The sequence below is a fragment of the Rhinolophus sinicus genome, chromosome 3 (genome assembly GCF_057876585.1).
Source record: "Rhinolophus sinicus isolate RSI-liver-muscle chromosome 3, RSI-T2T, whole genome shotgun sequence".
Taxonomy (NCBI): Eukaryota; Metazoa; Chordata; class Mammalia; order Chiroptera; family Rhinolophidae; genus Rhinolophus; species Rhinolophus sinicus.
The window spans coordinates 69,113,354-69,126,510 of NC_142503.1; the positions used below are offsets into that span (position 1 = coordinate 69,113,354).

The 13,157-nt window shown below is 40.6% G+C and overlaps 1 protein-coding gene across 1 annotated transcript in view; it reads right to left on the reverse strand.

Annotated features, from left to right (window-relative positions):
* Positions 1 to 13,157, reverse strand: part of LOC141570779 (uncharacterized) — a 114,402-nt gene that overhangs the window by 39,660 nt on the left and 61,585 nt on the right. The window contains exon 8 of the mRNA XM_088796916.1: positions 12,019 to 12,197. Coding sequence (XP_088653042.1) covers positions 12,019 to 12,197 — 179 coding nt within the window. The remainder of the gene's footprint in view (positions 1 to 12,018; positions 12,198 to 13,157) is intronic.

The following is a 13,157-nucleotide window of genomic DNA, read 5'->3' on the forward strand; positions in this document are numbered from 1 at the left end:
CGCCAGGCCAATCCGATTCAGATTTGGCCTGTGGGGGCGGGCTCAACATAGAAAAGATGGCACCTGCCTGCTGGCTGCAGAAGAAATGGACCCTTCACCAGGAAAATGCTGACTGTTCTCCAGTCTCCCCCTGAAGCTACACTCCTCAGTCTGCATCTGTATATCTCTGAGACCCCCCCCCCCCCAAGTCACCTTATCTCTGCTGGAACCCAAGGTGAGTGCCTGCAAGCGAGTGTGTCTGTGAGCGGGCTGTTTAAGAGGATGTCTGGGTTTCCTGCAGCCTTCTGTCCCACCCAAATGGCCGGAACTTCCACTGTTTCACATCCAGATGTGTTGTGGGGGCTCCTCTTCCCAGCACCAGTACTCTTGGCTGGGGAGGCCAGTGTGGCGCTGGGGTCCTTTTTTCCTCTGAGGGGAACTTCTGCAGCTGAGATATCCCTCCCAGTTCTCAACTGCCACATGGAGGTTTGGGGTTAGGCAGTTCTGCATCTCCACCTCTCCTACCAATCTCAATGTGGCTTCCTCTTCATATCCCTAGTTTTAAAACTTCTGTTCAGCCAGATTTCAGATGATTTTTCCAGGTTGATTGTTCTATAATTTAGTTGTAATTTCAATTTGTTCATGGAGGGATGAAGGCACACAGTTTATCTACTCTGCCATCTTGGATCTCCCACACTTAAGTATCTTTCTTTATACCAGGTAGTAAGTAGCAGTTACGAAGCAACCTGATGAACTGCATAATGCTTTATCAAGACTATAATAATTGAAAATAGCTTAACACTCCTTCTCAGTTTGCGTTAGATGTTTCCTGTGCCAAAATCATCCTCCCAGATTTTTGTTTTACCTTAAATATTATCTTCTCAGGCAAGCTTCCTTGACCATTCCTTGAAAATAGCCTCCCAACACCCACCTCTCCCTCGGCTATTCTCAAACCCAAACATTTATCAGTATATGAAACTCTCTTGTTTCTTTCCTGTCTCTTCCCACAGTAAAGTGTAACTCCATGGCTTTGTCTACTATTTTTAGAGACCTATTCCTGGCATATAGTAAATTTTCATTAAGTATTTTGCCAATAATTGAATTCCTCCCAGAAACATCTTTTAACAGTGGACATGGCACCATGGCCTTGCCTTCACCCCTGGGCAGTCCAGATACTGACTGGGGTTGTTCAAGAAGAAAGCCATTTTGGGAAACTGGCTTCCTTCTAGTTTACATCTTGAACTTGGCAGGGGACGTTTACATCTTGTTGTAGGGGAAGAAGCAGAAGGTGGTAGGAGAAAGCCAAAAAGGCAGAGAGGTGCATTTCTTCCCATTCTAAAATGTCCTTTTTAATTGAGACTTTTTAATACTGGACAAATAGTTCCAACAGGTTATCACCCTAAGAAATAAGGTCATCTCATGGGCAAACAACGTCCCTTTGCACCTTTACACCCTCCTAACCCAGGACTAGCTGCTTAGTGCCATAGCAGGGCCTTTGTAGGGGACGTCACCCCAAGTTGGAAGTTCAAAGCAATTATAAATAGGAGGATTTCAGGCAAACATCAGCCACCTGGTTTAAGTGCTAGATCTTATGTTGTAAATTATACAATTATTAATCCACATTTCTGTGTTTTGGAAAAAGAGGACGTTGGTTTACTTTTTTTCTCAATCTATTCTGGAATTAACAAGAATTTTGTGATTCAAACGACATACTGTCCAAATTAGGCTCTGAAAAATGATCTGTGAGGAAGCTGCTCCACCTACTGGGCATCTCTTAAATTACAAAGCAACGTTCCCATGCGGTATTGAAACTTGGAGATGAATTTATTGGAGATCTTATTGGAAACTGGTAGATTCCCTATTATATTGACCACATGCACATAGTGACTTGCTCCATGCTTTCTGAATGCCACAAGGATTCTTCCATTGATGGGTATTTATTTGCTCCATTCCTGTAAACTCAGCAAATGATGCTCACAAATCTTTCTTAATAGTTTTACTATTTGCCTCTTTTGTCTCATTTTTTTCACTAGGGGCTGACACAGTTAGGATCTGGGACAAGTGAGAGGGGCAGCAAGAGAAAGCTCATGTCTGGCTGGAACCTGCAGGGTGAGGTCAAGCTCTGAGATGTGAGCCTGGGAAATGGGTCAGGGACTGCACTTTCCAGGGGCTGGTAGTTTGCAGGTAGGCACAAGACTGGGAACAAAAGCACTGGGATGAAAACTTGCTGTAGTGAAGAGAAAGAATGTAGTCTTTTTTTGCCAAGCAGATCTGAGTTTGAATCTGTACTCAATTATCAGCTACCTGACCATAGACAAGTTACTTAGAATGGGGTAAAATGGGTCCAAGGGATGGAACCTAGTATTTGAAACTTTATGCCAGACCCTGTAATTACTGGTTTACATATGTTACTTAGTTTAATATACATAAGAACCTTACCAGGTAGGCATTATCATGTCTCATTAAATGTTGGTGGCTCACTGTCTTTCTCATCCTATAGTCTCTTCTTGAATAATCTAGGCATGATTGTAATTTCAACAAACACATGTATAACAAAAGCAGACTCCTGATTCCTGGTAGTGGGTTAGGAAAGAAAGTGGAGGAAGACAGTGTTAGGGAACTCTTTCTAAGAGTTTGCTTTAGAAAGGGAAAAGAAAGAGAAAGTTAGTCCCCCAAAAATGTGCATTCAAGGGAGTTTCCTCTCCTCCCTCAGGATGGTAGAGACAAATATGCTTTTAGATGGGGGAAAGGTGAGATCAAAGATAAGTCCAGACAAGGCCAGTCATAGCAAGGTAGGCCCATTTTCCCAGTAAGAGGCTTATATCCAGTACTCAATTACTTCAGAGCAGCATGTGACTCCATTGACCACTCCCACCTTTTTGAAACACAGTCTGGGCTCTGGGAACATAAGATTCCCTTTATTTTCCCTTTGCCTTGCCAGCTGTTTCTGTTCAGCCTCTTAATGCTGGATCTTCCTCCTTGTACCAGATTTCTGACTGGCTCTGTCCTCATCCCAATGACTCTGACCTAAACTCTCTTGTTTTGTAATCTACATGGTGACCTCAGGCAAATAGTGCCAACTCTATATGCAAATGGTCAACACAGCTGAATCTCTTGCAAGATCACTTTCCAGAGTTTCAGCATTCTAGCTCCTCCACACGGTCACGTGGGTGTTCTATAGTCATGGAACCATTTTGGTCACAAGCAGGGCTATAAGGAGTCCTCAGAAATCAACTATATTGTTCCTTACGCCGCCCATTCAAACCCATTCTGTGGGCCTGGTGTTTCTTTGTTTCTTAGATCAACTCTAGGACACGTCCCGAGTTACCCATTTTCTGGCAACTCTTAGTTTGCTAAAAGACATAGTATAAAATTACAGGAGTCCTCTCACACCCCTTATTTGCAGTTTCTCTTCCCACGGTTTCAGTTACCCATGGTCAACCACGATCCAAAAATATTAAATGAAAAATTTCAGAAATAAACAATTCATAAATTTTAAATTGCAGGCCATTCTGAGTAGCATGATAACATCTTGTGCCTTCCCACTCTGTCTCACCTGAGACATGAATCATCCTTGTGTCCAGTGTCTGTACCCGTTGGTCACTTAGTAGCCATCTAGGTTATCAGATCCATTGCTGGTATCATAGTGCTTCTGTTCAAGTAATTCTTATTTTACTTAATAATGGCCCCAAAGCACAATACTGGTGATGGATGGCCACTTTATATGCCAAAGAGAAGCCATAATGTGTTCTCTTTAAGTGAAAAGGTGAAGAAGTTTCTCGACTTAATGAAAGAAAAATAGCGTATGCTGAGGTTACTGAGAGCTACGGTAAGAATGAATCTTCTATCCACAAAATTGTGAAGAAGAAAAAAGAAATTCATGGTAGTTATTCTGTTGCACCTCAAACTGCAAAGGTTAGAGCCACAGTGTTTGATAAGTGCATAGTTAAGAAGGAATAGGCATTCAATTTGTGGGTGGAAGCTATGCACAGAAAATGTATTCCAATTGACGGCAATGTGTTGCGCCAGAAAGCACTGAGCCGAGGAATCCCTGAAACAGTGACATCAAGCCATTTACTGTAAGGGGTGGTTACACAGATTCAGGATGGATTTAGACTGAACAATATAAAAATTGCTGGAGAGGCTGTGTCTGCTGATGAAGAAGGTGCTGCCACAGTCACAACAAAATTGAAGAAGCTGATTAGGGTTTGGTACTATCCTTGGTTTCGTGCATCCATTGGGGGTCTTGGAAGGAATCTCCAAAGGTATGAGGGGATGATTTTATTCTAAGATTGGAGGCTGTAGAGCTAGACTGAACTTCAAAACCCACACTCTATGCTACTTCACCCAGCCTCCATTTAGTTTTAGAGCTTTACAACTTTTAAAAGTGAATTGTTAGCATCTTGGCAATTTTGGAAAGGAATATCATTCACTTTCCTTTCATAAAAGGAAATCAAAGATTAACAAGCCTCATTTACAAAAGAGATTTAAGATACCTGACTAAAATACTTTTATATCATGCTCCAAATTTTACTCTTTATTCAAAATGAAGTCTCACCCTATTGTGTGCCATTCACTCCCTTGAACTCTTCCTCCAACATAGCAAGTAAATACGCTGTGATGAACAGAACTCCTGAATAGAGACAAGTATTTAAAGCACAACACTGCTTGTTTCTTTGAGCATCTGTAAAGCCCAGTGTGTGAAGTATCTCCCAGCATCCCCTTCTCCCCCACACACACCCACACTTGAGTTCTTGCATACATAGATTCACAGAACAAAACAAAAACTGGCTTGTTCTGCTATAATGCACAGAGAATGCTTCCTTTTGTTTGTAACCTGGTTGAATATTCAGTCTTATCCTTCATAAAGTTCAATTTCTCTGTTGGTACCTATGGGCTAGATATACCAACATTTAGGAGCAGGCGGCTTATAAGGTAAATGTGTCCATCAGTTATTCCTCTTTCTGTATCTTCAACTTTCTTCTCTCTGCTTGACTCTACCCTCAGCAGCATTCACACTTAAACTGGTATCTCACACTTTAAAAGCTATAACAAAAACACTTTCCTCATCCCTCCATCCTTTTCTGCTGTCATTGAACTTGTCCCTTGGTAATGGCAGATTAGTTAATTAGTACCAATTCTATCATTGGTAAAAAGCTGAAATATATACACACATATATACACATACATATATATAATATATATATATACACTATATATGTTATATATAATATATATTATATACACATATATGTATATAACATATATAATATATAATATGTATAATATATTATATATATATATATATCTTTGAATAAATCAGAGAGCTTGTAAGACAGTGAAGAACAATGGGGCTAAAATCAATAGATGAGCCAATGTTGGGGTCACTTCCAGTTGATGAGGCTGAGAAGTCAAGCAGAGCTTTCAATAGACTCATGCAATTCAGATCCCATCAGTCAGGTTCTGAGTTACAACTCTGAAGCATAACCCTGGGAATTAGGTAAATGGCAAGAAGAGCAACCCTCACAAGGACTGAAGGTTGCCTTCAGCACTGATTAGATTAAGATAACCCGGGATTACTGCCCTTATCCTTTTAACAAAAACAAAATTTCAGAAACAACAGATGATAGAAACAGACCTATAGGGGATCCTGCTTGACCTAAAGGGGATATTAGCATGTTCAAAAATAAAAAAGTCTAAACTTTTCAGCATGAATAGGAAATTATATTAAGAAAAAATGAAATGGAAACTAGAACTGAAAATATAAGTATTAAAATCAAGGACTTTTTGGAGTTATTTTGCTATCAAACTAGGCAGTTGGAAGTATGTCAGAAGAATGTATATAGAATAAAGCACAAAGGGACAAGAAGAGTGTTCTTTTGACTTTCACTGTTTCTATTGAGAAGTTAATAGTCTTATTATTACAATGAAAGCCAAAATAAAATGGAAAGACACATTCAAAGTTTTGAAAGAAAACTAACCAATCTAAGATTGAATTCTATATCCTGTAAATGGATTCTTAAAGTATTAAGGAGAGATAATGATATTTGTCAATTATAATTGAAAAATTCATCATGAGCAGACCTCCAACTAAATAGCCTTCTTCTGGAAGAAGGAAAATGTTGTCAGGTTAAACACTGGAAGATGTAGGAAGAGATGAATACCAATAGGAAAGGTAGATATGTGGGTAAACATAAAACACTATTGATTGTATAAAAGAATGCTATAATATCTCACAGGATTTGCAATCTGTATAGAATTAAAATATATGAAAACAGAAACGTATTACTTAAGACATAGCTAAATTAGATGTTGTAACGTCCATAAAATAGTAAAAGTACTAATTTATATTCAACTCTAATAAATCTAAATGTATGTTGTAATATTTTTGATATTCACTAAAAGAATAGTAAAAGAATTAACAACTACCAATATAAATGGAGTCATAAAACTGATCAATTGAAAGTAGGCAAGAAAGGTGAGGAAAAGAGAGTAGAGAAACAAATTGAAAGCAAAAATAGAAATAGTAGATGTAAATCTAAATATATCAGTAATTAACTAAATTAATTGTAACTGCACTAAATGCTCTTCAGTTATCACTCTATTTCTCTAGTCTCTTTCATAGGCAAGCTGTTCAAAAGACTGGTCTACAAATGCTGTTTACATTTTTCTAATTCACATGAATGAATTGTTTCTTTCTCAGCTCTCTCTATGTCACTCAGACCTCTCCTGCCAAAGTTTTTAGTGATTTGCATAATGCCAAACCCAATGGATGCTTCCCAACACTCATTATATAGTATGGCCTTTCAGCAACACTGGGAAACACTGATCACTTTCCTTTTTTAAACTTTATGTTTTATTTTTTTGGTCTTGGTTCCATGACACACATTTTTCTGGGTTTTATTTTTACCTCTCTGGACACCCCTCTCAATCACTCTTCCTATCTCCTCCTTCTCTGTCCACCCTGGGGGTTTAAGTTGAGGGCTCTCTTTCATCTCACTTTATATATTCTCCTTTAGCAATCTCATCAATTTCTGTGGCTTTAAATAATATATGCTACAACATAGATAGTATGCACAATACTATAATTGCTATATGTACACACATATATACTATATGTATATATACATATATCTCACAGCAGTTCAATGTGAATTAGTGATATCACCTTACTCAATACCTTTGTAACCTGCTCCTTCTTCAGTAAATGATACCTTACTCAACCAGTTAATTTTGCCAGAAACTTCAAAGTCCTCCTTAATCGTCCCGATCTCTAACACATTTAGTCCATTGCCAAATCCTGTTGATTTTAGCTTCTAAATACGTCTGGAGACCTACCCACTTTGCTTCATTATTCCCACACGAGTCAAAACCACACCACTATCTCCTATTCCCTAGATTTGCACTCTTGTCCCCTCCAATTTATTCTTCACATTACAGTCAGAGTGATCTTTTTTTTTTTTTTTTAACACTTAATACTTATTTTTTTTAAATTACTTTCAGGTGTACAAAACAATGTAATAGTTAGACATGTATACCCCTCACAAAGTGATAATCCCCCTCCCCCAATCTACTACCCCTCTGACATCGTATATATGCTACAATCCCATTGACTCTATTCCCTATGCTGTACTCCACATCCCGTGACTACATATATTAAATTATAGTTGACACTTAATATTATTCAGCTTCAGCTTCAGGAGTACAGTGCAGTGGTCAGGCATCTACACCGTTCATGAAATGGTCTCCTTAATAAGACAAGTGTCCGTCTGATACTCTACAAAATCTTTACAACACTATTGATTATATTCCCCAAACTGTCTTTCATATTCCCAGAGCAATATTGTGGCTTCCAATTTGTGCTTTCTAATCCCCTCACCATCTTCCTCATCCCCACCACCCTCCCAGAATGATCTTTTGAAAATTCCTTTGCCTAAGACATTTTGGTGCCTTTCTATTATAGTTAGAAGGACATCCAAAAATCTGTGTCCTTGACTCCGGGTCTGAGTTGCCGGCCTTCTACCTACCTCTTTAGCCTGAGCTCCTGCCTTCCCTCCTCTCCCCCTTGCACTTTACCTTAGCTACACTGGGTTTTCTCTGAGTTCCTTACACTGCGCAAGCTTTTTTCCAGCTCAGGGACTTCACACATGTGGTTTCTTCTGCCTGGAGAATGCTCATCCCAACTTTCTGTATGGCTAACTTTTATTCAACCCCCAGGCTTCAGCTGAAATACATCCTCAGGAAGGAATTCATAACACACTCCTCCTTCTCCTAATTTATACTAGATCCTCCATTTTACTCTCGTGCCAATTGTTAACTTATTGCTTTTCAGCTCCAAATTCACCGCTCAATATATGCTCTGCAGTAATGGATGGAATTCCTTTACAGTCAGCATGGTGTGAAGCTTTCTTAGCAGAGAGTGGTAGAGGAACATTTCAGGAGGAAGGGGGCTCCTGCTCTTTCCAGCTGCTCATGAAGGCTTTGCAGTGTGGGTATGTGGACATCTGGGGGTCCTCTGTCCCAGTTTTGTACCCAGAACACCCTGTCCCTGGAGACCCTGCAGTTCCCGTGTGGCATGGGGATCACATTCCTGTGACCTTGTCCATATGGACGGCTATACTCCAGGTCTTCTGCCAGCTGTGGTGCCCTGATCCCTCTACTCTCTTCCCTTCTCCCCTAGGGTTGTCTCCTGCACTCCTACCTCACACCACTACTCTCTAGACAGGGCCTTTCTGAAAGGGACAGCTCATGTTCCAGGGTTCCTGCCACACCGGCATCCCCATTCCTTTTCCACACCCAGGCACCAGGCACCAGCTGGCAGCTTTGATTCCCCTGCCCCAGCTGTGCCTTTTGGGGGGTTGCTTCCTGTTTGCTCTGTGATGACAGACTAGCTCTGGCCCAGCAAACCAGTGAGCTGCTCTGCCATCCAGTGGCTTCAACTCCATTTCCCAAAGAGATTTGAATCCCCAACCTGAGAGACCAGTCTCCTTTAAGTTTGTCCTTCCTTGGGTGCTCTCCCTTGGTACCATATAGTTTTCTCACAGCCTGTAGTTATTCTTTTGTCATCGTTTAATAATTCTTTATGTTAAATTTCACTTGTTTAAATCACTGATTCTATCTCTTGGATCCAACTGCTACAATTTTATTCTCCCACCCCATAATTTTCCTTATAGTACCAATCACAATTGCATATTTATTTATGAATATATTTCTTAGTATCAGTCTCTTCTATGGAACTATACCCACAAACAGAGCAGGTAATATGTCTGTTTTTTTGTGTTGCCAGTACTGAGCATAATGCCTGGCTCATAAAAAGCACTCGATACATATTTGTTGCTTGAATGAATACTGTATGACTGAGTTCACTTTCTGCTAATTCATTCTGTTATGGTCTTCTTAGGCCCCATTAATTCTTCTAAGTCATTGCTATCTGTTCTAAAGATCATAACGTATTCTGGCATTTGTAGCACCACAAGGGATCTGATTTTGGCTCTTTATGAACAAAATAAAGTTGTATTTTTATATTTTACCATCTCCACATTAAAACATATTGTAGCAGTGATGGGCACAACTAGTTACTCAGGATGGTTTGTTTCGTAGTTGTGTCCAAACTTACGGTAAGACTCACATTTCTTTTCCAAAGAGGACTAGAAGTAGTTTAAAAAAATAGATTTTAGGGCGGCCGGTTGGCTCAGCTGGTTAGAGCGCAGTGCTCGAAACACCAAGGTCGCCGGTATGATTCCCACATGGGCCAGTGAGCTGCGCCCTCTACAACTAGAGTAAAAACAACAGCTTAACTTGGAGCTGATGGGTCCTGGAAAAACACACTGTTCCCCAATATTCCCCAATAAAAATTTTTTAAAAAGGCAAAAACCGCAATTACTTAAAAAAAAAAAAAAAAAAAAAAAAAAAGATTTTAATTCCAACCACTATACCACCACAAAATTAATTTTTCACATGATTCTACCCCAAGATTCATATGCTCAAATCCCTGCAGGGCCTAGTGGGTGATTTAAATGACTGGGCTCAGTGTAAGGAAATGAGGAGCAGTCGTGATTATGGCAAGTTGAATAGCACATGCGTCACCCGAATGCCTTTAATTAAAAAAATTATAAAAGCATTGCAGAAGCCAAACATAACACATGCAGGCAGCACCACTTTCATGACTGCCACCTGGCAAACCCACACCTAAAACACCGGCTCCAGAATCAATTCTGAATTTCAAGAACTAGGAATCTTAAAATATGCGGTGCTCAACGTAGGGTGGCTTGATGCATTTATTTTGCTGAAGAAGGCCATTAAAGAGAAGCTCGCATCTGCTGTGGTCACCTTTTCATAAGAGGAAACAAAACTTGTCAACAAAAGGTAGAAAGGACCCAATCTGAGGGTCAAGAACCATCGATCCCACGAAAGAAAAATTGGCAACCCTGCGTTATTGCTTTTAATTTTGTCTTCTGATTTATAGATGGGAATAAACTTTGTGGTGGAACTTGCCCAGGTTACCAATCAGTTCTATCCTAAGTACCTTGAAAGCTTAAAAAGTGCTTTCTAGGACACAGTTTTAGGACTCCACTCAGGAGATAAGGGGGAAGAGATGGCTTGCGTGTATTCTTTGGGAAAGCTCCCCAGGGGCTTCTGAAGTATACCCAGATTGGGAACTTCTGGTCTGTTCCACTTGAACACTCAGAATACAGAGAACAAAGCGGGACCATCATTTCTCTCATCCTGATTACAGAGAATCCTATTTTCCTGCACTGGAGGGAGACAAAGGTTTATCAAAGTAGCTGTACGGCTCACACTGCCACGAGAGGCAGACACCGCCTGGTCTGTGTCACAAATAAGTGATCACAATCTTGGAATAGAGAGTCTTCACAATGATTCGATATGCAAAATTATTCCTCATTTAAAAAAATGTATTGATGTCTTTAATGATATATTCTTTTCCTTGTTCCAGAAAGGAACTAAGGTCATTTTAAAAACTGCATAAAACACACAGGAAAGAAGCTTAAAATTAAGAAACGAGGGCAAGGTAAAACCAAGGCAGAAATGATAAGACTATGTCATGAATTAGGAAAACACCCCACACTCCTGTTTAATACTTACTATCCGTGGGTCACACCTGTGGTTTGGAGGGAGGCCAGCAGGGTGGGAGACAGCAGGAAGCAGTGGACCCTCTGTTGACCTGGACAGTTCACACGTTCCCAAGAAGGGGAGTCCCTATTTGGCTCCCACTAACTGTTAAGGAATTTCTCAAGAGAAGTTGTAAAATGAGATGTCTATGTGAAATCTCTGAATTTTGCTACGTTCCTGCTACGAATCCTGCTACGTTCACATCCGATTAGAATAATTAAGCAGTGTATTGTATAGGAAACATTTCCTCTGACAAGACAGTGTCGTCTGAACTGCACATCAGAATCACCTGAAGTGCTTGCCCCAGATCACAGGCTCAGGCCCCTTCCCAGATGTGCTGAATGAGAAGCGTCCGGGAGAAGGACTGGCTCTGTGTATATTGAGAACATTCCCCAGAATATTCCAACCTTCACCTACAGTTAGAAATCACTGCACTAATGAAATCTGGGAAATGAAACGGGGTGTTCCAGGCAGCTTCTCGGGTGATGGGCTTCCGAAGCTTTGCTGATGTGAGTTGCTGTAACCTAGGGAACAGTGCCCAGGCATGGCCATCCAGTGAGATGCTAGCTACGCTTTGCCTTAGCCCACCTTGATTTCTCTAGGGCATGTAAGTATGAAGTTTGGTTCTCATTTTCTGGGCTTTGATAAGGAAGTTTTCACAGAGGATCTGAAAATAGGAATAAATGAGATAGAAACTTATGCCAGCCTTGATTTATGCAGTGGCAGAGGAAATAAATTACAATTCTCTGAACCTCTGAAGAAGGAAAACTTCTTTAAAAGTCACAGAAGAGAACGTTGTTTCCAGAATCCTGCTACTTTCCGAGGCAATACTTTGTTAATGGACTGACTGCACTTCCCAGGGTGTCTTGCTCTTTACCACTGCAATCCTTACCCCTCCCATCAATTTACCTTCTTATGTCTGTAATAGTGGAGCCAGCCGTCATGCTTTAGCACAAACCACCTCTTCCTCCAACCCTTCACGAACCCGGAGTGAGTCCTCTTATGCAGGTAGCCACGGCAGGTAGGCCACGGGGTGTTGGGACAACGGCTGATGTCAGATCCCACCACCAGCGTCAAGATGTCTGGGCCTAGAGGGATGAATTTTGGATAGCTCAGTGGCTGAATCTTACAGTCAGCAGGAATGATGGCTGCTTTTCAGAACAAATGGATGAAGAAGAGGTTATAGTTTTCACAAATGGAATAAATGAAACAGAATCCTACAACTGGAACGAATCAGGGTTCTTTAGTACTTGAATCCCTCATGTCGATGAGGAAAATAAAAGCTGGGGATGTAAAGTGACTTTTTGGGGAACCCTAGCTCTTATGGGGTTGAATGAGATGTGGGACCCAGGCTTCCTAGTTCTATTGCAGAACTCTCTCTGTTCCACCACACAGCCTTATTGGGTCTGATCATGAATGACTCAAGTCTGTTGCTTCTCACTATCTATAAAAACGTCAGACAAAATCTATAACATTTTTTTGGTCTTTCTAAGAAGAAAGATAGGTGATACTTGGCTTTTCTATCTCACTTTTGTTCAAGATACTTAGCTTTCTTCCTGGGTTAGCTAAAGAGAGGATCTAAACCACTGCTAATATATCTATTGTCGATGTTAACTCTCGTCAAAATCAATTGCAAACCTTTGAACTTGGAAGTAGACAGAAAATCTAAGGGAGTTAAGGCACAAGTGTTTTTTTCTCCCTTTTTCTTGCCTATCCAACTTAGAGCTGAGAGGTGGCCCCTGAGTTTCCAAGTGCCTGTCCTCTCTTTCTTAGAGTGCCTCTCTTGGGGCCTGGACCTCAGTGGTACCCCCTTTCCTATAGGCTCGGTATGGTGCATAACTTGGGGGAAATTGTCCCTGTCCTTATCATATGAGGTCACTGTGTACCAACTGTGCTTTGATCCTGCCAGCATGGACACAGACTTTCATCATACACCTACCTCTTGATGCCTCCAGAAAATTCTCTGAATGTCATTCAGACAGACAGCAACCCTGACATGCTTCGAACACTGCAAATGGGGTATGACTTCATTTACAATTCCTCTGAGA